This window comes from Rhinoderma darwinii, chromosome 5 (assembly GCF_050947455.1).
Source record: "Rhinoderma darwinii isolate aRhiDar2 chromosome 5, aRhiDar2.hap1, whole genome shotgun sequence".
Classification (NCBI taxonomy): domain Eukaryota; kingdom Metazoa; phylum Chordata; class Amphibia; order Anura; family Rhinodermatidae; genus Rhinoderma; species Rhinoderma darwinii.
The window spans coordinates 341278746-341304077 of NC_134691.1; the positions used below are offsets into that span (position 1 = coordinate 341278746).

A 25332-nucleotide genomic window follows, 5' to 3' on the forward strand; every position below is an offset into this window, starting at 1 on the left:
CCGCCGGCTGCCTCGGTAAACGGCTGATTTTGCCAGGGGAAGCCTTCTCTGGCCAGACATGGATGGACAATCATCCAACCATGTAATAAATGGACGTCTGGAGCCAATCTTACAGAGCACCTCTCCACTCTAGCTTACATTAGGGGGGGTCCTGAAATGGTGACCCCCTCTATAATGTCCATATGCCTTAACCTCGAAGTCCTTCCACCTTTTCTGTTCTCAATTCAATGACCATTCTGCCTTGAGCTTGAGTGATCTGAGATAGACTGGTTGCTATGGATGTGCTGCTTGACAACCCCATTGAGAAGACTGTAGTTGTTACAATGTATCCCTACTAACCAGGCGGCCACGTCTGACATTCTGGAGAACAATGCCAATGCTCCAAGACACCAATGGCCACAACCCGTGGGTTTTTTTTCCCACTAGGGAGAGGTAGACAAGTGGCTGTCAGACACCTCGAAGTGCAGCATCTCAAGAGAAAATTAAGAATCAAATGGGTCGCAGATTTGTCAGATGGTCCCCAGAAATTTGCTACTGGCTGAGACAGGCAAGTATTGTACAGAACGGTCTCGGACTCCATTTTATATCATACGATGTAAATACACGTAACCCAGAGGTTATAACTAGAGGTCTTTGCTATTACAACAAGAACACCGTGGTAACATATTATATATATATATATATATATATATAAAAAAATATATATATATAAATGTATATAGAGTTAGGCCTCATGCACCGGAAAATAAGCCCGGACCGCAAATGCGGCCCGTTGAATGACATGTCCTATCTTTTTGCAGTCCGGGCTCCCGACTAATGCACGGAGTGTGGAAACCACGGTCGTGTGCATGGGCCCATAGAAATGAATGAGTCCGCAATTCACCCTCAGATTTGCGGGAAAGTTGCGGCCGCAAAAACACGTTTGTGTGCATGAGGCCCTAGTAAGTAGCCTTGAACGTGCCTCTCCAGGAGCCTCGCAGGTTTTGCCATTGACCTTTCTACTACTACGTTTTGTTCATCATATCCTGTTCAGATGTCGCTTATCTCACTACGACAACATAACTCGCCAAAAGATCTGCATTTCCAACCTTGAAAGTAATGCAAAATAGCAGGTTATTAAAGTATTTAAAAGGGGTAACCTGCACAGAAATCCTATTGTCATACACCCAGTTAGGGGATTCTGGGTAAATAGAGGGGGGTCTTCTGTTCAGGATCCTCATCTCCTGGTCAGAGTGGAGAGCGGTCACAGAGTGTGTCTCTCTCTGGAGAACCTGTCCTGTCCTGTATTACACAGACAACACATTGATATGAATAATGGACACTGCAATACTTCATTTCACCTCTGGTGGCACTGCAGAGAAGTTTAACATTTACTGCCAGGTTCTCCCACAGATTGCAGCTGATCGCTGTGTCCCAGCAGGGGGAGACTGTTCAGCTTGTTGTCAAGAAATCCTAACAAGTATGGATTGTCCACAGCAGAGAACTCTTAGTAATTACGTGTTTGTACTGTGGCTAAGAGTTTGTCGTGATTGGACATCAATGTATTTCTATGTAGTCTCTATATCATACATAAAGTATTGTACATCCTTAAGAGGAACAGATCATATATATAGTGAAAAATAAAAAAAATTCTGCACATTTTTTGATTCTATGTTGTTTACATTATTATGGGGCAGCCATCTTGCTTGGGTTGAGTACCGCAGTACCACAGTTCCACAGATTTTCTTTACAGCAGGCACCTGGAAATAAGAAAGCTTGAAACGACTTGTTGACCTCTATGAGAGAGTGCAGTGGGCATGCTCTGTGCCAAGTCACTGTGCAGGGAGAGGGAGGAGACGATGGGACCCCGTTCTCTGCCTCCAGCTTTTATAATGAAGGTGTTAACAAATCGGTCAGTTTTCCTTAAAAAAAAATCCTCCGATCAGAACCTCGTCCTCGTGTCGTCTGGTTTTGTAGATTGTAACTGAAAGAAGCCAAATTCCGCAACTCTGGCACCCAAATTTTTGGGTTGTCTTCTCTTGATGTCTATAGATATTATTTTTATTCCTAGGCTAATAAAAAAGTTAACCCCTAGGGTATTTTATCTGGGTCCTAAAAAGTTTACAGCGGATTATCAGATCCCATTAAAACTGGTGGGAATCAACAGAGAAACATCCGCTGCTTAATATGAGGTTTTGGATCAAACAAAAGACTCGACCAAAAAAAAAGTTCTGCACTTCTCTCGCCAGTCGTCAGACACCGTGGTGAAGATAAAGTAGTAGGCTGACCCTTCCCTTCCCCCATCAGAAATGTGTCACCAGGACCCTATCCGCACAGTTGGTATCTTCATGGAGAGTGAGAAAGGAATTTCTTGGCTGAGATGATCTGCAGGTGCCAGATATCGCAGGCGGGGGATGCCTTAATCCCTTCACAAGCCTTTTCCCCAGTAAACGTGTATATTATAAGTTAAAGGAGTATTTCCATCTTAAGCAGGGAGACATCCACAGGCTATTCCATAAACGTCTGGTAGGTGCTATCCCCACCTCTGGGACTCTCACCTATCGGGAGGAGGACGGTTCAGGGACCTCGTTTTTCTATTCCTTGCATGCTCCATTGAGCTCGATGGAGAGGGGGGACACGCTTGAGCCTATGTGATTTACTGAAAGAGCAGAGCCCGCTGCACTCCGCTATTCACGTAACCATTACCCCACCAAGGTCTAAGAGACCGCAACGGTTATAAATCAGAAAATGGGGGAAGGGCGGGGGGTGGTTTCCAATGGGCGAGATTCCCAGAGTTGGGACCTGCACCTACCAGGCATTTAATAATGGAAAGAGTCAAAATACTCCGGGATCTGTCACTAGTTTAGTAATGCCCAATCCCCTCGCTAATCTAATGGGCGCGGTCACACTGATAACTTTGAAATCTTTTTGGGACACAATTTTCACGATTATGATTTATTTCTAAATATGCAAATGAGGGTATACTAGACAAGTGGGCGCCAACACCAGCGATTCTCCTGAGGTGGAGCTCCTCCCAGCTTCCAATGCGGTCCTATCAGCATGAAGCTGCTTCACACAGTGTGAGAGACTGAGGCTGGAGGGAAGGGGGATCACTTCAAATAGCCAGATCTCCGGCTGTGGATCACCTACAACAGCGGCTCTGGGGGCTTATGAAAGAGGAGATTCTAATCTCTAGATCTAGCTGTGAAACAACCAGAGAGATCACCAGATGAATACACAGTCGGGAATGGAAGCTGTATACTATATGATCAGGCTGTGTTGCTGGGTAGGGAAGAAGGAGACCAGTATTATGCGGATTGGGCAGCGCATACAGAAAACATTACTAACATAGAAAAAAAATAAAATATTAAAAGTAAAAAATAAAATAAAAAAATAATATTCTACATTTTTCCCATCAATTAATGTAAATAAATAACAATAATTGGTATCGCAGCATCCATAAAAGGCCAAACTCTTACAATATAGCACTATCTGGCCGTATAAAAAAAACAGAATTGCTGTTTTTCTTTTTTTAAACACCTCACCTTCCCGAAAAAAAATGTATTAAAAAAAAAAAGTAATGCACCCCAAAATGGTACTAATAAAAACTACAGCTCGCCCCGCAAAAAACAAAGACCTCACACCAACTGAAGAATAAGAAAAAGTTATCAGAATATGCCGACAAAACCTTTTTTTTTTTCTTAAATTGTTTCATTTTGTGAAAGTAAAATATATAAAAATAACTATATCAAATTTGGTATCCCCGTAATCGCATCGGCCCACAGAATGAAATGAACAATTCTTTTTTACTTCCACGGTGAACGCCGTAAAAGCAAAACCTCAAAAATCAAAAGGATATTTTACCATTACACCCCACAAAGATTTTTGATGTTCGGTTTCCCTGTACGTGAAATAGTGCCATTAAAAACTTCACTCGTCCCACAAAAAAAACAAAAACCCTCATACGGCTATGTTGATGGAAAAACGTAAAAGTCATGGCTCCAGAATGGAGGGGGGGGGGGCGTGTGTGAAAGAGAAAAATATAAGAAAATGGTGCATTCCCGAGTTCCTCCCTCCTCTACCTTCATTCCTTGTGTCATGCCCCACCCACTTTTTCCAAGGCGCTTGTGCTCCTGTCATGTAGTTCACATCATTACGTTATAGGCGGTGAAGAACGCGGTAAGTAAATGGGGGAGAGCAGCTGCAATCCAAGAAAAAAACATTTCCATTTTGACTGGAATGACCCCCAGGGTTTTCCGGCTTGATATAGATAAAGCTGAATCGCTGTATAAATGAAACGTTCTACAACTTTCGAATATACAACGGCGGAATTTATTAGGACTGGCGATTCATGCATTTGTCTTTATAGGAAAGAAGCCGGAGTAAGAGCTGGCGCCTCTTACTAAAATTGTCAAATCTTCAGCTTCCCGCGCGCCACCAAGTGAAATCTACGCCAGCCAGGAGAGGACATAGGATTCCTGCTAAAATTAACCCCAGTTTCTGGCTGAAATTATAGTAAATGCGTCGACCCCCCCCCCCCCCTTTGTTTCGGACACTTTTAGAAACGTGGTAAGAGCTGCTGAGATGGCTCAATAGGACGCAATTTTGCAACTTTTAAGCCATTTGCACCTTTTTTACGCCACAAATCTGGCATAGAAAACTTGTTAAATTCCCCTCTTTGCGTTTCAATTCTTTACCATTTTCAGGAGATTTGCTTGCTGTCAATGAGTGAGAACATTCTGGTTTACATTCATATGCATTTAACCCTATACATACCTAGTCCTGCTCTCAGGTGAAAAGTGGATACAATTGTATCCAGTCTAGACAATGCTCTTAGGCCTCATGCACACGACCGTAAAAACTCCCGTTATTACGGGTCGTAATTACGACCCCTAATAACGGGCTCATAGACTTCTATTGGCGACGGGTGCCTTCCCGTTTTCTCACGGGAAGGTGCCCGTGCCGTTGAAAAAGATAGAACATGTCTTATTTCAGGCCGTAATAACGGCACGGACAGTCCATAGAAGTCTATGGAGCTCTCGTAATGACGGGTGGCTACATGTGTGCACCCGTCATTACGGCAGCGTTGCTAAGCGACGTCAGTAAATAGTCACTGTCCAGGGAGCTGAAAGAGTTAACTGATCGGCAGTAACTCAGCACCCTGGACAGTGACTACCGATCAGTATAAACCTGTAAAAAATAAAAATAAAAGACTTTCATACTTACCGGCTGCTTCCTCCAGTCCGGTCTCCCGCCCGTTGCCTTGGTGACGCGTCCCTCTCGACATCCGGCCCGACGTCCTGGATGACGTTTCAGGCCATGTGACCGCTGCAGCCAATCACAGGTCAATCACAGGCTGCAGCGGTCACATGGACTGCCGCGTCATCCAGGGATGTCGGGCTGGATGTGAAGAGAGGGACGCGTCACCAAGACAACGGCCGGGTAAGTATGAATTTCTTTAACTTTTATTACAGAAAAGGCTGTCCCTTCTCTCTATCCTGCACTGATAGAGAGAAGGGGCTGCCGATTAGTGCAGTGCTATTTTGCCGCCAAAAACGTGCCCGTAAATACGGGTGGAATACGGGTGACACCGGACCCATATTTACGGGCACGGGTTCGTAAATACTGGTGCAAAACGGGTCGAATACGTGTGACACCGGACCCGTATTTCCGCCAGTATTTACGGGTGGGAAAAAATACGGTCGTGTGCATGAGGCCTAAGGCCGGATTCACATAGTTTCAGCCCTACAATTAGCGTGTATTGGGCTCCATTAGCAGACGGACGCTAAAAGAGTACTTTCGGCCGCATTTGGGCTGGTATAACTTCTTTTTTTTTTTGGGAAGATGGAAGAACGTAGTATACTACGCTATTACATCCTGAGGGATCCCTCTGATTTTCAGCTGTTTTTTACACGGCCGTTTTTTTAAGCTGTTTTTCTATTGACTTAATAAAAACTGCTCCAAAAACGGCTCAATAAGTGACAACTGCGTAAAAAAATGCCCAGTCGGAGCGAAACACTGTTTTTCGGGCAGATGTCTGGAGGTGTTCAGCCCCGTATTTTTAGCTGTTTTTCGAGGCGTTTAAACATACCCTGAAACGTATATCCAGAGGAGCTTCACTAGGGCTGGAGACCCCAGGGAAAACACAAGGTAGTGCTCAACACAATATTCTGGCTATAGGGAAGCTGCTGACATCACGGTCCATATATGGACAGTGATGTCAGGGCTCTTAACTACAGAGTGGACGCTGCAGCCGGGGATTCCGGGATCTTAAATCTCCTAACGACACTGTCGATACATTAGTTTCCAAAGACAGGAGTCCCAGGTCAGAGTGCTCTGGCCGGGGAGTTCAGGTGAAGTATCCCGCTGTATGCCTACGCAGTGGGTTACGTCACAAACTTCCATTGGAGGGATATGCCAGGACTCCTTCCGACGTATACATCAGACACAAGGCATAGAACGCAATGTGAACAAGGACTTAACGACCTGGACTCCAGACTGCTACATTGTAGCAAACAACCAGATACATTTGTGTAGGTCCTGCTGGATGTGTTTTGCTGCCTAGACTGATACATTGTATCCACTTCTCAGCGGAGAGCAGGACCCGCTGTATACAGGTTTACTTTCTCGGAATGTAAAGAAAGCAACAAAGATCTTGAAAATGGTGAGAAACTGGAACACGACGTATATTAGAAAGTTATAGGATTTTTAATGTATGCAATGATTAAGCTTTATTTATTTAAAACCCCTTTAAAGCCGGCCTGACATGCTGAGACTTGTAGTTCCCGGCAGCTCAGGTGGTGTGAACCTCCGGCCCGGATACCGCTATGATTTTTTTCTCCTGGCGACCCCCTGGTGCTTTGTCTACGATCCCGTCATCTGCAGAAATGCGCTCACAGTGAATAATTACACGGCAATTAGCGATCTTTACACACACGGCTATTAACCTCTCAGAGAGAAGCAATTAGTGAAAAATCATTTGCAAATAAAGAGAAATATTGAATGTGAGGAGCGTAAATGATTCTCACCACAAAGCCTAATACACCGAGCCGAGCGCTCTCCAGGTAACATCCCGACTGTGATATCATCACTGCAACTCCCAACATCCTCAAAAGCGGAGAATATGATACGTGCAATTAACAAAAAGGCCCAAATAATATTCAGCGCACGGACACACAATGTCAATTTTAAAAGGACTCGAAAAGTCCTTTTAACTGCGACTATTGATTCCGTCTAAAAAAACGGAAACCTGACGGAACCCCTCAACGGAAAGCCAACGCTGATGTGAACAGGCCCTAATCCGTGTATAATGAAAAGTTCTGCACATTCTAATATACTTTGTTTCAATTTCTGCTTGCTGTCAGCGATTGTAAACTCTGGTAACATCCAAAGGCTAAAAACCTGTACAGACCTACTACTTCTCACAGCTGAGGGTTCGTTATAATTGCATCCAGTCTAGACAATCCTGTGTGAGCTATATACATCCTCTGGACATTAGACTGAATGATCTTCTGCAGAGTGATACATAGTAACAAACACCCAGGACACTGAATGTTACACTATTCACTGCGGATACAAATATGTCCTGTACATGGGATGGACCGATTCCAGTTACGGCAGAGCTCTGTAACGAGCCCTGCACCTGTGTGTCCATCACACGTCCATGGACAGATCAGACATCAGGATCACAGATCGTGGATTGGACAATGGATTTAATCAAAGCGTATCTCTGTACTTCAGGACAAAATAGAGAGGACGTCTTTTCCATCTCAGACTCGGAGACGACGACCTTGATGATAAACGGCGGAACAAAATACTTCCCGATAAGGAACACAACGTCTTTATATCGTTACAATGTGCTCACAAGTCTCCACGCTGCACCAAACAAAATCTGCGAACCCGCCCCTCCCCCCACGTCTCAGGACACATTTCTTAGCGCATTGAAAACAATAAAGGATCCTCATGGCGCCAACATGCGAGTAGCTTAAAGCTCCGGAGCCCAGATGCCAAACACGTACCCGACCCCCCCCCCCCACCATCAAGGTTATAGTCCCGGAAAACCCCTTTAACCCTCACACATTTCCACGTATTGACAGATTTTGGCAAATTGGGTTTCATACACACGACCGTATTTTTCATCTGTAATTGAGGACCCATTCACTTCTATGGGCTACAGACACCTTTCCGTATGTTTATGGATGGGGGTCCGGTCCATAGAAATGATTTGCAAAATATAGAACATGTCCTATTCTTGTCTGTAATTACGGACATGGAAGTCTATGGGCGCTTCCATAATTACGGACGGAGACGGATGTGCACCAGTAGCCGGCCGTAATTACGGTAGTGTTGCTAGGCGACGCCAGGTTTGCAGATGTTGCACATCATTTGTGGTTTTCTTCTCTTTGCGGATCCGTATATACAGGTGCACTCCAGATCCGTATATACAGGTGCACTCCAGATCCGTATATACAGGTGCACTCCAGATCCGTATATACAGGTGCACTCCAGATCCGTATATACAGGTGCACTCCAGATCCGTATATACAGGTGCACTCCAGATCCGTATATACAGGTGCACTCCAGATCCGTATATACAGGTGCACTCCAGATCCGTATATACAGGTGCACTCCAGATCCGTATATACAGGTGCACTCCAGATCCGTATATACAGGTGCACTCCAGATCCGTATATACAGGTGCACTCCAGATCCGTATATACAGGTGCACTCCAGATCCGTATATACAGGTGCACTCCAGATCCGTATTTACAGGTGCACTCCAGATCCGTATTTACAGGTGCACTCCAGATCCGTATTTACAGGTGCACTCCAGATCCGTATTTACAGGTGCACTCCAGATCCGTATTTACAGGTGCACTCCAGATCCGTATTTACAGGTGCACTCCAGATCCGTATTTACAGGTGCACTCCAGATCCGTATTTACAGGTGCACTCCAGATCCGTATTTACAGGTGCACTCCAGATCCGTATATACAGGTGCACTCCAGATCCGTATATACAGGTGCACTCCAGATCCGTATATACAGGTGCACTCCAGATCCGTATATACAGGTGCACTCCAGATCCGTATTTACGGATGGATGAACATATGGCCTTAGGCCCCATGCACACGACCGTAGAATTTATCCAGAATTGTGGTCCGCTATTACGGACCAAGACACTTCTATTGACCATGGACACCTTCCCTTATTTTTGCAAGAAGGAGTCCGGGCCATAGAAAGCCTCCGCAAAAGATAGGACAAGTCCTATCTTTTGCTTTTTACAGTCCGTGCTGTCATACTTTGTATGGGAGCACGGGTCGAAAATGCGGGTGGCTGTCCGCTTTGCCCGCAACCACGGGCAGTGATTACGGGCAGGGCCTTGTGCATGAGGACTTGCTTTGTAAATTTTGCTATTTGCACTGTCCTTCTTTAAAGCGTCTCTGTCACCAGATTATAAGTGCTCGGTCTCCTACATAATGTGATCGGCGCCGTAATGTAGATAACAGCAGTGGTTTTTATTTTGAAAAACAATCATTTGTGAGCAAGTTATGAGCAATTTTAGAGTTATGCTAATTCGTTTCTTAATAGACAACTGGGCGTGTTTTACCTTTTGACCAACTGGGCGTTGTACAGAGGAGTGTATGACACTGACCAATCAGTGACCAATCAGCGTCATACACTTCTCTCCATTGATTTTTATCAGTACTCGCAACACAGCATGATCTCGCGAGATCACGTCACATACTCCCACATTAACTTTACTTAAGTGTCTTGAGAGTGAATAGACATCACCTCCAGCCAGGACGCCATGTCTATTTACACTCCCGACACTACGGTAAAGTTTCTGTGGGACTTACACAGCACAGCGTGATCTCGTGAGACGACGCTGTACTGTGTGAGTAAGTCCCACACAAACTTTACAGAAGCGTCAGGAGTGTGAATAGACATCGTGTCCAGGCTGGAGGTGATGTCTATTCACTCTCAAGACACTTCAGTAAAGCCTATGTTGGTGTATTGGCGAGATCACGCTGTGCTGAGTACATGCAATGTAGATTACAGCAACGTTTTATTTTTTTAAAACGTTCATTTTTGGCCAAGTTATGAGCTATTTTATATTTATGCAAATGAGCTTTGAAATGGACAACTGGGCGTTTTTTTTTCGTTATGTCCAACTGGGCGTGTATTGTGTTTTTAACTGTGCGTGTTTAGGTGTATGACGCTGACCCATCAGTGACCAGTCAGTGTCATACACTCCTCAACATCTGCACGCTCCTCTCCTGAAATATTCTGTACTGCTGTGAACTCTGCTCTTACCATTACGTAGCTCTGTCTGTTACCTCTCCTCCACTCCTGTCCTCATAACACCTTCACATGATTGGCAAGTCACCACCCCGCACAAGATCCTACTGCACGTCTGACAGCCGTCGGCTGTATAGCTAACAGCACGGTTGTGTTGGAAGCGCGCCCTGCTGTGTCTCACTTAGCAGCTGGGTGTGTTCCCCTCATCTAGCTGCTACGTTCTATCCTGACCGCCGGTGAATTCTCCGTGCGGTCTTCGCAGTGCTGCTACCCCGTTTACCTACGGGAGCAGAACGCGGCTCCTGAAATACTCTGTGCTGCCTTAAACTCTGTGGACAGGTCAGGCTGAGTTTAAGGCAGCACAGAGTATTTCAGTTGTCCATTTCAAAGCTCATTTGCATATATATAAAATAGCTCATAACTTGGCCAAAAATGAACGTTTTTAAAAAAACAAAACGTTCCTGTTCTCTACATTGCAGCGCCGATCACATGCAGTAGGAGATAGGGATTTGAGAATCTGGTGACAGAGCCTCTTTAAAGTAAAATATACACGTTATAGATATAAAATCAGGCAAAATGCCCGACACAATCTTTCAAAAAGGACCCACCACACAGACCATTTCCTCCGATTTTGTTTTTTTTTGCCTCTGTTCATACTATTGTCACAGTTACCGCTCTTGACGGAGTCACGACAATTATGTAATCGGGGTGGGGGTGAGATTGCGAGAGAGATCTCCCAGCCCAACAATTATCCAATTAGCAAAAAGCATCTTGATGTGACAAATTGAAACAAAGTCTATAAGGCCTTGTTTACACCGGTTTTGTTTTAGCGCCTTGTGAACACGTCAAAAACGCTAGTGTTTTTTTGCAAAGCGCTTTTTTTTTTTTGTGCTTAAATCAGATTTTTATTTACAAGTTTTCAACTACAAAAGAAGGTTTCTCTGGAAATTTACATTTGTGTTTCTAAGTAATTACAGTAGTAAACAAGTATAAACAATGCAGCGCAGAGATCCGCACATATAAGTGATGCCTTATACTGGCAGCATGGGGAAATCAAATATAAATTATCAAAAAACATGTAGAAAATAATGGGGTAGTAATACACAAAGTGATAATAAAATAAAAGAAGGAGATTAAAAATGAAAGAGAAGGACAGGGTAAGGAAGTAGAGAAGGAAACTGAAATGAGGGAAGCCACCCCAACACCAGATGGAAGTCCCAACCGTAAGGTCGGCGTGCGGGTCAGGAAACCGATAAGTTTCATTTCAACCTAACCAAGTAGCTAAATGCGGGCCCAATTTACAGGAGGACCACTCTTGCCATAGGAGCATAATTTGAGCGGAGTGGTCTCCATCTTCCGCCATCAAAGCTTCCATTCTATGTAGAAGATCCATCCCCACTACCCATTCTTTGATCGTGGGGCGCTCAATAGACTTCCAATGCCTGTGGATGACTGTTCCAGCCGCACTGTCGAAGTAATCCCTTTTTTTATCACCGGTAGGGGACCAGGAATAAGAGAGCAATCTGAGGAGTGGGCACCATGGGAGAGCTCTCAACAAAGGCATAGATATCAAATATAGCCTTCCAGGTGGTCTGTAGGACCGAGCATGACCACAAGATATGTAGCATCGTTCCAGTCTCCATGCTGCAACGCCAACGAGCGTCAGACACATCAGGATACATTTTGTGTAAGATCAGAGGGCAGCGATACCACCTAGTCAGAATCTTGAAATTCTTTTCTGGAGCATGACATGCCACAGGCATTTTACGAGTCAATAGAAAGATGCGGTCCCAGTCCGCCGTTGTCCGACAAACCCCAAGTTCACGTTCCCAGGCGCTAACGTAAGCATGAGGTTGATCCGCCGAGGTCTCCAGTAGGACGGAGTATATATTGGATATGACTCGGCCTGGAGCGGACGTTGGAGCAGTATGGACTCAAAGGTGGTGTGTGTGGACAATCAAAGCCCACCAGGTAAGGCATACCGGAGGAATGTGGATAGCGGAGCATATTCAAACTAAGAAAGTGTCCTCCCAGAGCAGGTCCCACGCATCTCAGAAAAGGAGGGTAGCCATCCATCATCCGACAAGACCTGGCCCAGCAGAGTGTCGTCACAGTAGGACCAAACCAAGAAATTATTCGTATGGACAGCTGGTGGAAATTCCGGATTGTCAAAGAGGAGGCTAAGAAACCCAGGTTTATGCGATAGGCCCTTTCGTACTAGGAGTCTGTCCCAGAGAGCGAGAACATGTTGGGTAAGTATTGGGAAAGTAGAAAGGGCCGGTCCATAATCAGGCAGAATATATGGTAAGGACCGGAAGAGAAATTGCGGCTATGATCCATTCAAATCGAAACCCATCGTTTGTTAGAGCCATTGTGAATCCAGTCTACAATTCGCATGAGAATCGTGGCCTGATGATATAAAAGGAGATCAGGAAGTCCCGCGCCTCCTTTTAACTTTGGACCAGACAAAGCTATTCCTGTTGAGAGTGGCTTCAGAGTGCCCCAAACAAATCTGCTAAAGGCCCATTGAACACTCTTAAAGGGAATGTGTTGCTAGCAAAAAATGTATATATTTTTTTAGTTAAACAGTTAGTGTGTAGGTGATTAAACATTGTTCTAATTTTTTTTATTTTTTTCACGAGTCAGGAAATATTATAAATTAGATTCTAATTTATAATATTTCCCAGCACTGGTCACTAGATGGAGCAATTCCCAAAATTGCAGCATTGCATGTGGTAAAGCAACCACATTGCTTTATGCTGCAAAATTGGAAAAAAATCCCTCTCTCTAGTGAGCTCTCAGAATCCCCCCCTCCTTTATCCTGGCTAGTGCCGGGAGAAACGAGGGGATTGAACGGTCAAACCTCCTACACTGTGTGTTGCCATTTTTTGAGCTAACACACAGTGTAGAAGGTTTACATACACTAGTAAAACACACTGAAACACGAACATACATAGAAATCACTTACCTGCTCCTGCCGCCGCCGCTCCCTCCGGTCCGTCCGCTCTGTCTGCTCCAAGTGCACAAGTCCGGAAGCCGCGACCGGAAGTAGTAATCTTACTGTCCGGCCGCGACTTCCGGTCTACAGGAAAATGGCGCCGGACGGCGCTCAGTTCAACTTGGACTGTGTGGGAGGGGCGCATGCGCCGTTCCCACACAGACGGCGTACACCATAGTGGATGGAACGGGCCCCGTTCGCATTCACTATGGGACTGTAGCTGCCGTATTCCATGGAAAAAAAAATGGCAGCCCCCATAGGGAAGAAAAAGTAAAAAAATAAAAAAAAGTAACTCACAAATAAATACAAAAGTTTTTTATAAAACACCAACATCAAACTGATATAAAAAAATTTTTGGGGGCGACACTATTCCTTTAAAGAATGTCCTTGGAGCAAGAACAGGAACCGCCTGAAACAGGAAGCGTGGTACAATATCCATTTTGATGACGTTCATACGACCAAACCAGGAGATGGCCTCGGTCGGAGTGTAGGTCTTTGAGAGTACGTTGGGAGTAGTGGGGGAAAATGTAGGGAATATAGGTCCGCTAAATCTCCCGGAATCTGAACCTCTGAATATTGAATAGATCGTGATTGCCATTTAAATGAGAAGGAATTTTTTAGGCCTTCCAGTAGAGAAGTAGGTAAAGAGAGGTTTAAGGCTTCCGTTTTTGTATAATTCACTTTAAAATTGGTCACTTGACCAAACCTCTCGAACTCCCGTATAAGAACTGGAAACTAAATAGAAGGGTTCGTAACAAAGAGTAAGAGGTCATCAGCATATAGAGCCAGTTTATGGTGTGCCTGTCCCAACCTAATCCCAGAAATATCTGGAGAATTACGTGAAGCGGTCGCTAGACGTTCCATTGTAATAACAAAGCAACGGGGATAAGGGACAACCCTGCCTGGTACCGTTCCCTATTGGTAAGGAGGGTGAGAGCACATCATTGACCCTCACCCTAGCTGTAGGCTTCTGATATAGAGAAAGTATCCGTTCTAGCATTATGGGGCCAATCCCCAACTGATAAAGGGCAGAATGCAAGAACGTCCAATAAACACGATCAAAAGCTTTCTCTGCCTCAACTGATACCAAACACGAGGGCATCAACATTTTCCTGACGTAGGACAATACAAAGTGCTTTTTAAAGTAGAGGCGTTTTGACACGTTTTTCAGCGTGTTTTTGGGTACATAATTAGGACTCCCATTGACTGTAGGAATTGGGCGCGTTTTACGCGCCAAGAATTGACCTGGTGCTTTTTTTTTTTACACAACGCGTTTTTTAAACACGCGCGCATAAAAAAAAGCGTCGTCTGCACTGCAATGCGGTTATTACATTGCTGTCAACGGGAAGCTTAAAGCATGCGTCGACGCGTTTTTCGGTGTGTAAAACGCGGCAAAAACACATCAAATAAACGCTGTGTGAACAAGGCCTTAGAAAGTATCAGGACTTCATTATACGGATATTAAACTTTATTTACATAAAAATGGAACACCCTCTAAAAGTCTCAAAGACAAGCCTGTCACCTCTAACTCGGGAACTGCCGTCTAGTTGTGGCCGGCACCTCCCACAGGGTGGGGGCAATACATGAAACCTTTAATTATTAGTTGGGTGACATCATCGCATACACAGTCTGAGGAGTCCGTCACACCCCGACGCCGAGATTATCTATAGCAATCTCTGTGGCCTCCCATACAGGACAAGGGGATAAATCTACTGATGTATGTGTATATATATATGTATATCTTATAGCCTATGACCTTGGGGAATTACAGTAAAACTGGGTCTTCACTTTAGATTATATTTTTATGCAGCAGATGGTTCATCCTCGGGTATCTCGTTGCGTGGACGCAGCGCTGTACCACCTCTCATTATGCAGTAGTTGATGTGGACGTCTATTGCTACCCCTCGCCATGACCAATTCATTTCTACAATCTATAGTATCATTGCTTATATAAGCCCCTTCCATCATCTGTAGATAAACAGAGCTACCAGGATTCCTCATTGCATCTATGGCAGGTGTATTAATCAGATTTGTTATAATTTTTTCCTCCTGGTTCCCATAGGATATCTGTGCTCAAGAACACCCGGTTTTCTGGTTGAGTCCTCATGGTCTTGGTGGTTGCCTCCACGCATCTTTTTTCTGGTCTTCCTCATGTTTCTGACCATATCGGTCTTCTCATGTTATGTGCCGACTAAGATTTAGTTGCGTCCCTTGTGCCTGAAGCTAAAGGTTTGACATGGCGCAGTCAATGATCTTCTCGATCTTAAAGGAACAGTGTCACCAAAAAATTTTTTTTAATATGTTAAAGATGTTAGTGCTTTATTAAAAACGTTTGGATTAATTTGTGTGTTTGTGTGTTACTTTTTTCTATTTTTACACTTTTTCTTCCCTATGGGGGCTGCCATTTTTTTTTCCATTTCTGTATGTGTCGATTAACGACACATACAGACATGGAATACGGCAGCTCCAGTCCCATAGAGAATGTGAACGGGGCCCGTTCCATCCACTATCGTGTACGCCGCTGTGTGGGAACGGCGCATGCGCCGCTCCCACACAGTTCAATTTGAAATGCGAGCCGTCCAGAGCCATTTTCCTGTGGACCGGAAGTCGCGGCCGGACAGTAAGATTACTACTTCCGGTCGCGGCTTCCGGACTTGTGCACATGGAGCAGCGGCAGCAGACGGAGCGGATGAACCGGAGGGAGCGGCGGCGACTGGAGCAGGTAAGGGATTTCTATGTATGTTCGTGTTTCAGTGTGTGTTTACTAGTGTATGTAAACCTTCTACACTGTGTGTTAGCTCAAAAAATGGCGACACACAGTGTAGGAGGTTAGACCGTTCAAACCCCTCGTTTCTCCCGGCACTAGCCACGATAAAGGAGGGGGGGATTCTGAGAGCTCACTAGAGAGAGGGATTTTTACCCAATTTTGCAGCATAAAGCAATGTGGTTGCTTTACCACATGCAATGCTGCAATTTTGGGAATTGCTCCATCTAGTGACCAGTGCTGGGAAATATTATAAATTGAATCCAATTTATAATATTTCCTGACTCGTGGAAAAAAAAATTAGAACAATGTTTAATCACCTACACACTAGTTTAACTAAAAAAAAAACAAAACATGTTTTGCTGGCAACACATTCCCTTTAATGGTTCTCAGAAGTCTTCACCAATATGAAAAATCGTCTAGAAAAGTTATAGGATTTGCTCATTTGCATAGCTCCTCCCACACATCACGTTACTTCAGATTTCCTGCTTTAGAGGAAACACGTTGTTGACGGTACCCCTCTAGAAAAATCAAGAAAATCCTGTTTTAGCATTTACCACGAATCGCAACTTGGATAAAAGTATCGTAACTAACTTCATCCACCCCATACTTCGTCTGTGTGTCAATCGTCAGAAGGTCCACACAGTTTAGGAACGTTTTTTTTTACCCGTTTTAAGCTTAAAGCGTCTCTGTCACCAGATTATAAGTGCCCTATCTCCTACATAATGTGATCGGCGCTGGAATGTAGAGAACAGTAGTGGTTTTTATTAAGAAAAACGATCATTTTTGAGCAAGTTATGAGCAATTTTAGATTAATTTTCTTAAAGACCAACTGGGCGTGTTTTTACTTTTGACCAAGTGGGTGTTGTAAAGAAGTGTATGAGGCTGACCAATCAGTGACCAATCAGCGACATACACTTCTCATTGTTCCAGCCCAGCTTCTTTCACTGCACAATCACACTGTGCTGGATCATGCTGGGCTGGAACAATGAGAAGTGTATGTCGCTGATTGGTCACTGATTGGTCAGCCTCATACACTTCTTTACAACACCCACTTGGTCAAAAGTAAAAACACGCCCAGTTGGTCTTTAAGAAAATGTATCTAAAATTGCTCATAACTTGCTCAAAAATGATTGTTTTTCAAAATAAAAACCACTGCTGTTATCTACATTCCAGCGCCGATCACATTATGTAGGAGACAGGGCACTTATAATCTGGTGACAGAGTCTCTTTAACAAAAAAGGTAAAGTGGTTACAGAAATACTAAAGGATGACCAAATAAAATGACATACAAAAACATGCAAAACAGTTACAAAATAAAAAAGGGAGAAGAAATGTCAGAAGGAACTAAACTCAATCTGTAGAGTCTCTTCTGCTTCCTTGAGGGTAGAGAAACTATAGACACACTCAGATAGATCTGACCCCCACCATGTGAACCCATTTTCGTTGTCTTCATATTTTTAGACCTTCGTTCTCTAGACCAGGTTCCCAGCGCTGCCACCAGAAAATGCATTGTTTTTGACCAGACAGTGAGGTGATGTGGGGGGGGGGGGGGGAGAAGGAAAGGCATAATGAATGGTTAATTGCCCCCCCCCCCCAATTTGGCTCCTTAGTTGGACAAACAGATGTCCATTTTTTTATCCTTTGAAGCTTGCAGGACCAGGCCTAGGTGTTGAAGGTCACACTATACCCCATGGTCCGGCACATCCAGACACCATAAAAATTCCTAGACCGGTCAAAGGGTTTATTTTCCTTACAAAATTAACCGCGTTGTTACATATGTCCAAAGACCACTTTCATTATAGTAACATACAAAGTACAGTAAAAACAAAAAATAGTGTAGTACCGTGTTAGCCAGAAACATACAAATAAAGTAAAAAAAAAAAATATCCAAAACACATACACTGCTCAACCAAACACCGTACCAACCCAAACGGTAGCTATATTCCGACCCGACAGACTATAAATATTGCATGTCGAAACTAAATAGGAAAACCCATTTTAAGACTTTATTTTAGTGTCATTTTGCTAAATCAAATTCATTTTTTTACCGTTTGTACATTTTATTTTTTTTAAATAAAAATTTGAAAAAGCCTACAAAAAAAAACAACAAAACCCAAAGTATAAAAACTATTTTTATCTTGACACACAAGACTATTTTGGTAGCCCAACAAATAATAAAATTTAGGGCTGTTAAACCACCATGTCTGCAAAATCGCTAAAAAATGTCTGGTCAAAATGCTATGGTTATTAAGGGGTTAAAACAGTGCTGCAATGCATGAAAATGTGGGAGGAGGGCAGACTCCAAGACCGGAGAGAAACGCGCCGATTCTTCAGATCACAACTTTGTTGGAGATTTATCAGTAGTGCCAAAAAAATGCATAATTTTACGTATTGGCGAAAATTGCTCCAAATTTATAAAAATGGGACACAAATTTTGCGCAGATGGCTACCCACTTTTCTTTTTCTCTTTGCTGGTGTACCTTACATGTTTTTTAGCGGGGAAAAAAAATAACACCCGCCACTGATACATTTGCCACATTTTATGCCTCCTCCACAACACGCCCTCTTTTCCAAACTATTGAGGGAGGTAAAAAAAAATTAAAAAAAAGTGTTCAAAAACACAAAATACATTTGGCTCATGAAACGTTTCTCACTTTTTTTGGCCTGATTTTCACCACAATTCTGGCGCGTTTCGCTTCATGTTTCCCCTATTCGACTAAGTAAAAAAAATGAATGAGGAAGGTCCCGGCAGGGTTGTACATAGATATCTCCTATTACGACGTCTGCAAAACACAAGTACGTCTAAACAAAACTCTTCTGGGGCCGGGTTCCCACGTAGCGTAAGAATTCTGTGCGGAAATTCTGCAGCATTTACAGTAGCAGCAAAGTGGGTGAGATTTAGATCTGCTGCCCACGCTGTAGAGAAAAAAATAACGTAAACGCTAATAAATTCACCTGCGTTGCATAATTTAAAACCTCAGCATGACGATTTATGCTGCGTTTGACGCTTTTCTGTTGCAGGTTTTCCCATTGAATTCAATAGGGAGGCAAAACCCGCATCAGAAAGCCAAGTGTTGCGACTTTTACGGTGGAATCGCAGCGCTTCCACCACAAAAATCGCAACTCAGAACAAAAAACAAACAAACAAATCACTGGTCTCAGCAGTCTTGTGCCATATACCCACTGAGGCCCTCCAATGATTGGCTGCAGTGATGATATGGGTATATGGGCACGTCATCGACGCAGCGGCACCAGAACACCGGGGATCTGTCGGGTGAGATAATGCTTTTTTTTTTTTTTTTTTTAAGGCCTTATGCACACAATCGTGTTTTTGCATCCGCAATTCACCCGCAAATCTGCAGGTGAATTGCGGACCCATTAGATGCTATAGCACCACGCACACGACCGTGGTTTTCACAGTTCCTTCCAGGACCGCAAATATGAGCCGCAGAAACTCAGGACATGTCTTATTACGGCCCGCAAATTCACTACGGACTTGGCCATAGAAGTCAATGGGCCCGTGGAAACTGAGGATACACCTCCGTGTGACATCCAGTCGTCGCTTAGAAACACTTCCGCCAATTTACGGAAGACCGCATCATTGTTTTCCTTGCACTTTTTTTTTTTATATGATCCGCATGTTGCGGACGACGCACGGGTGACATTTCATCCGCAAAATACAGACCAGAAAAATACTACGGTCGTGTGCATGAGGCCGAGCAACCAACAACCACCGTCTCTTGTCCACACGTAGCGAAATTGTTGCGTTTTTTTCAGTCTGGAATTGCGGACCGGGTGATGTCAGAAGGCCGTCCTACTGGAGTGACGCTTCATCCCTTGTGACCATCCCTGCAGCCAATCACAGGCTCCAGCAGTCTCCCAGGGTGAAACGTCATCCTAGCAGGCCGGCGGTGCTGCAGTTTTCCGCAGTAGACAATCCAGGTGAAAAACGGCACCACAGTTTGGTGCAGTTTTTAGCCCTGAACTCCCTGCGGCGCCCAGGACGGATACGTTGCGTGATTTTACGAAGCGTATTCGCCCCATGTGAACCCGGCCTAGAGGAGCTTTCATTTCTTACATGAAGCCAGTGCTAAGCACTATGGGTAATTCCGCATGTAAGAAGCGGATTTTGCTGCACATTCACAGCGCAGCTACAGCAAAATTTTTAGTGGAACGTTCCGCCCTGTGCAGGCTATGGTCACGCGGAGGAACTTTTTCTGCCTCCCACTAATTTCAATGGGAGACGGACGCTTCTTTTTCCGGCTAGCTGATTTTTTTTTGGGCTATTGGACAGAAGACGCATCCGGCCCGGTCTGTGAGCAGATTCCGCCCAAACCTCCCACTGAAGTAATGGGAATCTTTCTGCTGACAGCAGGAATAATTCTGCAGCGGATTTTGCAGCGGGACCTGCAAAGCAAAACCCGCCATGTGAACATAGACCAAAGATGAGGTTACTTCTCAGTCACATGGGAAGATTCATGTTGCGGACTCTCACATTGGAAACATTGTAACCCGACTGCCACTAAGCAGCATCGCATGTCTGTAACTGCTACAGTGTATCGGTCATCCGGTTACATCTCAGCTGTGATCTCATTACAGGAAAGTGACAAAAATCAATGGATCATCTTCCAAATACACCCGATCAAAGCCTCGTTATTAGGAATATTTGACACCAATTGGTTTTTGGATGTCACGTTGTGGTACGGCTTTACGGAGCTCCAAATCCCCCGTTTCACTTCACACTGCCATAGAGTTGAATGATACAATTTCCGATTTTAGCCTTCACCACCAGGGGGAGCTCACTGCAGATTTATACAATCAATAAATAAAACATATGCAGAGAGCTCCCCCTAGTGGTGACTACAGGCAGACAGAATTGTATAATTTACCTCTATGTCTAAGCAGGGGATTTGGAGCTTTGTATCAGAAAAAAAGATCTCAAAATCAATATAAAGATAAAATTAAGACACTAACAGATTGCTTTAATTTCCAGCCAGTGGATAACCAGTGGCACCAGCCAAGTTCCATTGTCTACTGGAGTCTGAATCCCACTCCCTGCCTCATCAGAGCCTTCGGCTGTTGTCGAGTCCCTCCTCCATTCTTTACACTGCAGCTCTGCTCTATTAGGGCACAGCTATCATCAAGGACTCCAGCTTAACTGCATTGTCTGTTGAAGTCTAAGGTAGTCTGAAATCCACCTCTTATCTTATCATGCCTCTGCTCCATCCCTCCACCATGCTTTATGCTGCAGCTCTGCAGGAGGTCAGTGCACGGAGAGCTGATCTGTATTACAGTAAGGACAGAAAGTTATAAACTACAAGCAACAGAATCTCCAGTGAGAAAACAATTATTATATATAGACAGGGGGGAGCTACATATAGACTGGGGAGGGGCATCAATAAGAAGGCGGAGCCATGCATAACGAAGGATTATAAACAGATACGGAGGAGGATCTATAGCCCTGACGGCCCCTACACAAAACAATTCACGAATCGTAAACAATACACAGCCCTGAAAAAGTGCAAGCCCTTATAGCCACATATATCTCCCCATAGTAGACAAGAGATAACGAGAACACAGATACATATAGATATACACACACACCTATATCTTACATAGGTATGATGAATGCATGCAGGACCCTATACACCAGATAAGTGAACAGCAATCTGAGATTATATAGATTACACAGTAATAAAGGAACATACACATGATATAAGGAACCTATAGATAGTGGGTCGTAAACACAAAGGATCAAGCAAGTATACATTACAGTTCTGTATGATCCTATACTCCGGAGGTAAGAGATCTATAGATTATATACGAGGGTCGGGCTTTAATAGACATAGGAGGGACTCCTTTACCCAATGCATAAGAATCCTATAGGTTACATATTAATCTCAGATATAGCAGGATATAATGGGTGCTACCGATCGCACAGGACCCTATAGAGAAGAATTGATGGCTCCCGTAGGGACGCAGGATAATAACTACATGGACAATATGCGAGGGCCCTACAGATTATACTATACGCAGATACATACATAAAACACATCCTATAGAATAAAGCATTGAATAAACAAGAGGACCAGATACAGGGGTGACGCTATATACAGCTGGTATCCACTACATATATGAAATAAGGGGGTCCTATGTACATGTGTATGACAAGGGGGAACCTATGACCTCATCCCCTATAGACATCAGGTAGACTACAGTGGAGGGAGGATTGTATATATACAGCATATGTATAGTCAGCATGGCATCCTGTATACAGTGACACTGAACGCCCCCTATAGATTAAACAAGGGTACAGCCTGCTGCATCCTACATATTACATGGGGGCAGTGTGGGTCTCTATACACAGATGATGTCTCATACATTACATAGGGGAAAGTGATGAACTACATAGAATATGATGGCTCCTGTATACAACGTATAGAGGCTGGACCTATAGATTACAGGGACGTTATAGAACACACTCCTGATATGTATGACGGCCTAGAGGAATCCTATAGGATCAGATACTATATACGGGGATGGTTGCCGGGTCTGCACCTCGCCGTGCATACGTTACATAGAACAAAGCAGCGCCCCTATCCGTCCCTGTGGTGACCGCACAAACGCCTACCTGAGCCAGACTCTCCGAAATTAACGGCCGCTCCATGTTCCTCTGCTCCCGGTCACCGACTACAGCCCGAACACTGGGCGAGAACCGGGGGGAGGAGCGAATCGTGCCGGAGGAGGAGCCACCGGGAGGTGTGAACAACAACGGGGAGGAGAAAACAGGCGGCAGGCGATTGGTTTTAAGAGAAAGGCGGAGTTAAATTGAGGCGGGAGAAAAGATAATGGCCGGGGATTGGCTCACCGGGAAAAGCGGAGTCAGAGGGCGTGAACTAATCTGAGAAGCGTGAAGTCCCTAGCGATTGGCTGTAGATAGGAGGCGGAGTCACACTGTTTCCACAGGAAAAGGCGGGTAGTGTTAGGTGGGGGAAGGGTGGTTCGTTTTGGATTCGGTAAAACGAGAGGCGGAGTCTCTCAAAACAATAAAACGTAGGTGGAGCTGACGAAAACGTCCTGAAGTCCCCGGATGATGTATAACAATAGTGGTTATGCTGGAAGCCAAGACGACTCAGGTGACGACTCTCCTTGTGGTAAAGTGAGGTGTGGAAAATATATAATATCCAGGAGCTCTGGCTGACTCAGAGGTAGAATATAATAGTCAGTAGTGTTGAGACTTAAATACTATTAAGAGTAATTCAAGTAATACTAAGCATTAACTTAAAAATACAGTCCTCATTAGTAAAAACATAACGCATGTAATACTGCCCCTATATACAAGAATATAACTACTATAATACTTCTATAGACAAGAATATAACTACTATAATACTGCGCCTATATACAAGAATATAACTACTATAATACTGCCCCCTATATACAAGAATATAACTACTATAATACTCCCCCTATATACAAGAATATAACTACTATAATACTGCCCCCTATATACAAGAATATAACTACTATAATACTGCTCCTACATACAAGAATATAACTACTATAATACTGCTCCTATATACAAGAATATAACTACTATAATACTGCCCCCTATATACAAGAATATAACTACTATAATACTGCCCCCTATATACAAGAATATAACTACTATAATACTGCCCCCTATATACAGGAATATAACTACTACAACACTGCCCCGTATATATAAGAATATAACTACTATAACACTGCCCCGTATATATAAGAATATAACTACTATAATACTGCGCCTATATACAAGAATATAACTACTATAATACTGCCCCCTATATACAAGAATATAACTACTATAATACTGCCCCCTATATACAAGAATATAACTACTATAATACTGCCCCCTATATACAAGAATATAACTACAATAACACTGCTCCTATATACAAGAATATAACTACTAATATACTGCCGCTATATGCAAGAATAGAACTACTATAATACTGCTCTTATATACAAGAATAGAACTACTATAATACTGCCCCTATATACAAGAATATAACTACTATAATACAGCTCCTATATACTAGAATATAACTACTATAATACTGCTCCTATATGCAAGAATATAACTACTATAATACTGCCCCTATATACAAGAATATAACTACTATAATACTGCTCCCTATATACAAGAATATATCTACTATAATACTGCCCCTATATACAGGAATATAACTACTATAATACTGCCCCCTACATGCAAGAATATAACTACTATAATACTGCCTCCTACATACAAGAATATAACTACTATAATACTGCCCCCTATATACAAAAATATAACTACTATAATACTGCTCCTATATACAAGAATATAACTACTATAATACTGCCCTATATACAAGAATATAACTACTATAATACTGTCCCTATATACAAGAATATAACTACTATAATACTGCTCCTATATACAAGAATATAACTACTATAATACTGCCCCCTATATACAAGAATATAACTACTATAATACTGCCCCCTATATACAAGAATATAACTACTATAATACTGCCCCTATTTACAAGAATATAACTACTATAATACTGCTCCTATATACAAGAATATAACTACTATAATACTGCTCCTATATACAAGAATATATCTACTATAATACTGTTCCTATATACAAGAATATAACTACTATAATACTGCTCCTATATACAAGAATATAACTACTATAATACTGCCCCCTATATACAAGAATATAACTACTATAATACTGCCCCCTATATACAAGAATATAACTACTATAATACTGCTTCTATATACAAGAATATAACTACTATAATACTGCCCCCTATGTACAAGAATATAACTACTATAATACTGCTCCCTATATACAAGAATATAACTACTATAATACTGCCCCCTATATACAAGAATATAACTACTATAATACTGCCCCCTATATACAAGAATATAACTACTATAATACTGCTTCTATATACAAGAATATAACTACTATAATACTGCCCCCTATATACAAGAATATAACTACTATAATACTGCTCCTATATACAAGAATATAACTACTATAATACTGCCCCCTATATACAAGAATATAACTACTATAATACTGCCCCCTATATACAAGAATATAACTACTATAATACTGCCCCTATATACAGGAATATAACTACTATAATACTGCTCCTATATACAGGAATATAACTACTATAATACTGCTCCTATATACAAGAATATAACTACTATAATACTGCTCCTATATACAA

General features: G+C 43.1%; 2 protein-coding genes across 2 annotated transcripts in view; one reads left to right on the top strand and one right to left on the bottom strand.

Annotated features, from left to right (window-relative positions):
• The window catches only part of LOC142652237 (uncharacterized), a 52280-nt gene extending 29221 nt beyond the window's left edge, over positions 1–23059 (bottom strand). Inside the window, exon 1 of the mRNA XM_075827868.1 lies at positions 22677–23059. Within this exon, the coding sequence (XP_075683983.1) occupies positions 22677–22712 (36 nt within the window). The 5' untranslated portion in view covers positions 22713–23059. The remainder of the gene's footprint in view (positions 1–22676) is intronic.
• LOC142652243 (HEPACAM family member 2-like) overlaps positions 22994–25332 on the top strand; it is an 82890-nt gene continuing 80551 nt past the window's right edge. Inside the window, exon 1 of the mRNA XM_075827875.1 lies at positions 22994–23181. Within this exon, the coding sequence (XP_075683990.1) occupies positions 23136–23181 (46 nt within the window). The 5' untranslated portion in view covers positions 22994–23135. The remainder of the gene's footprint in view (positions 23182–25332) is intronic.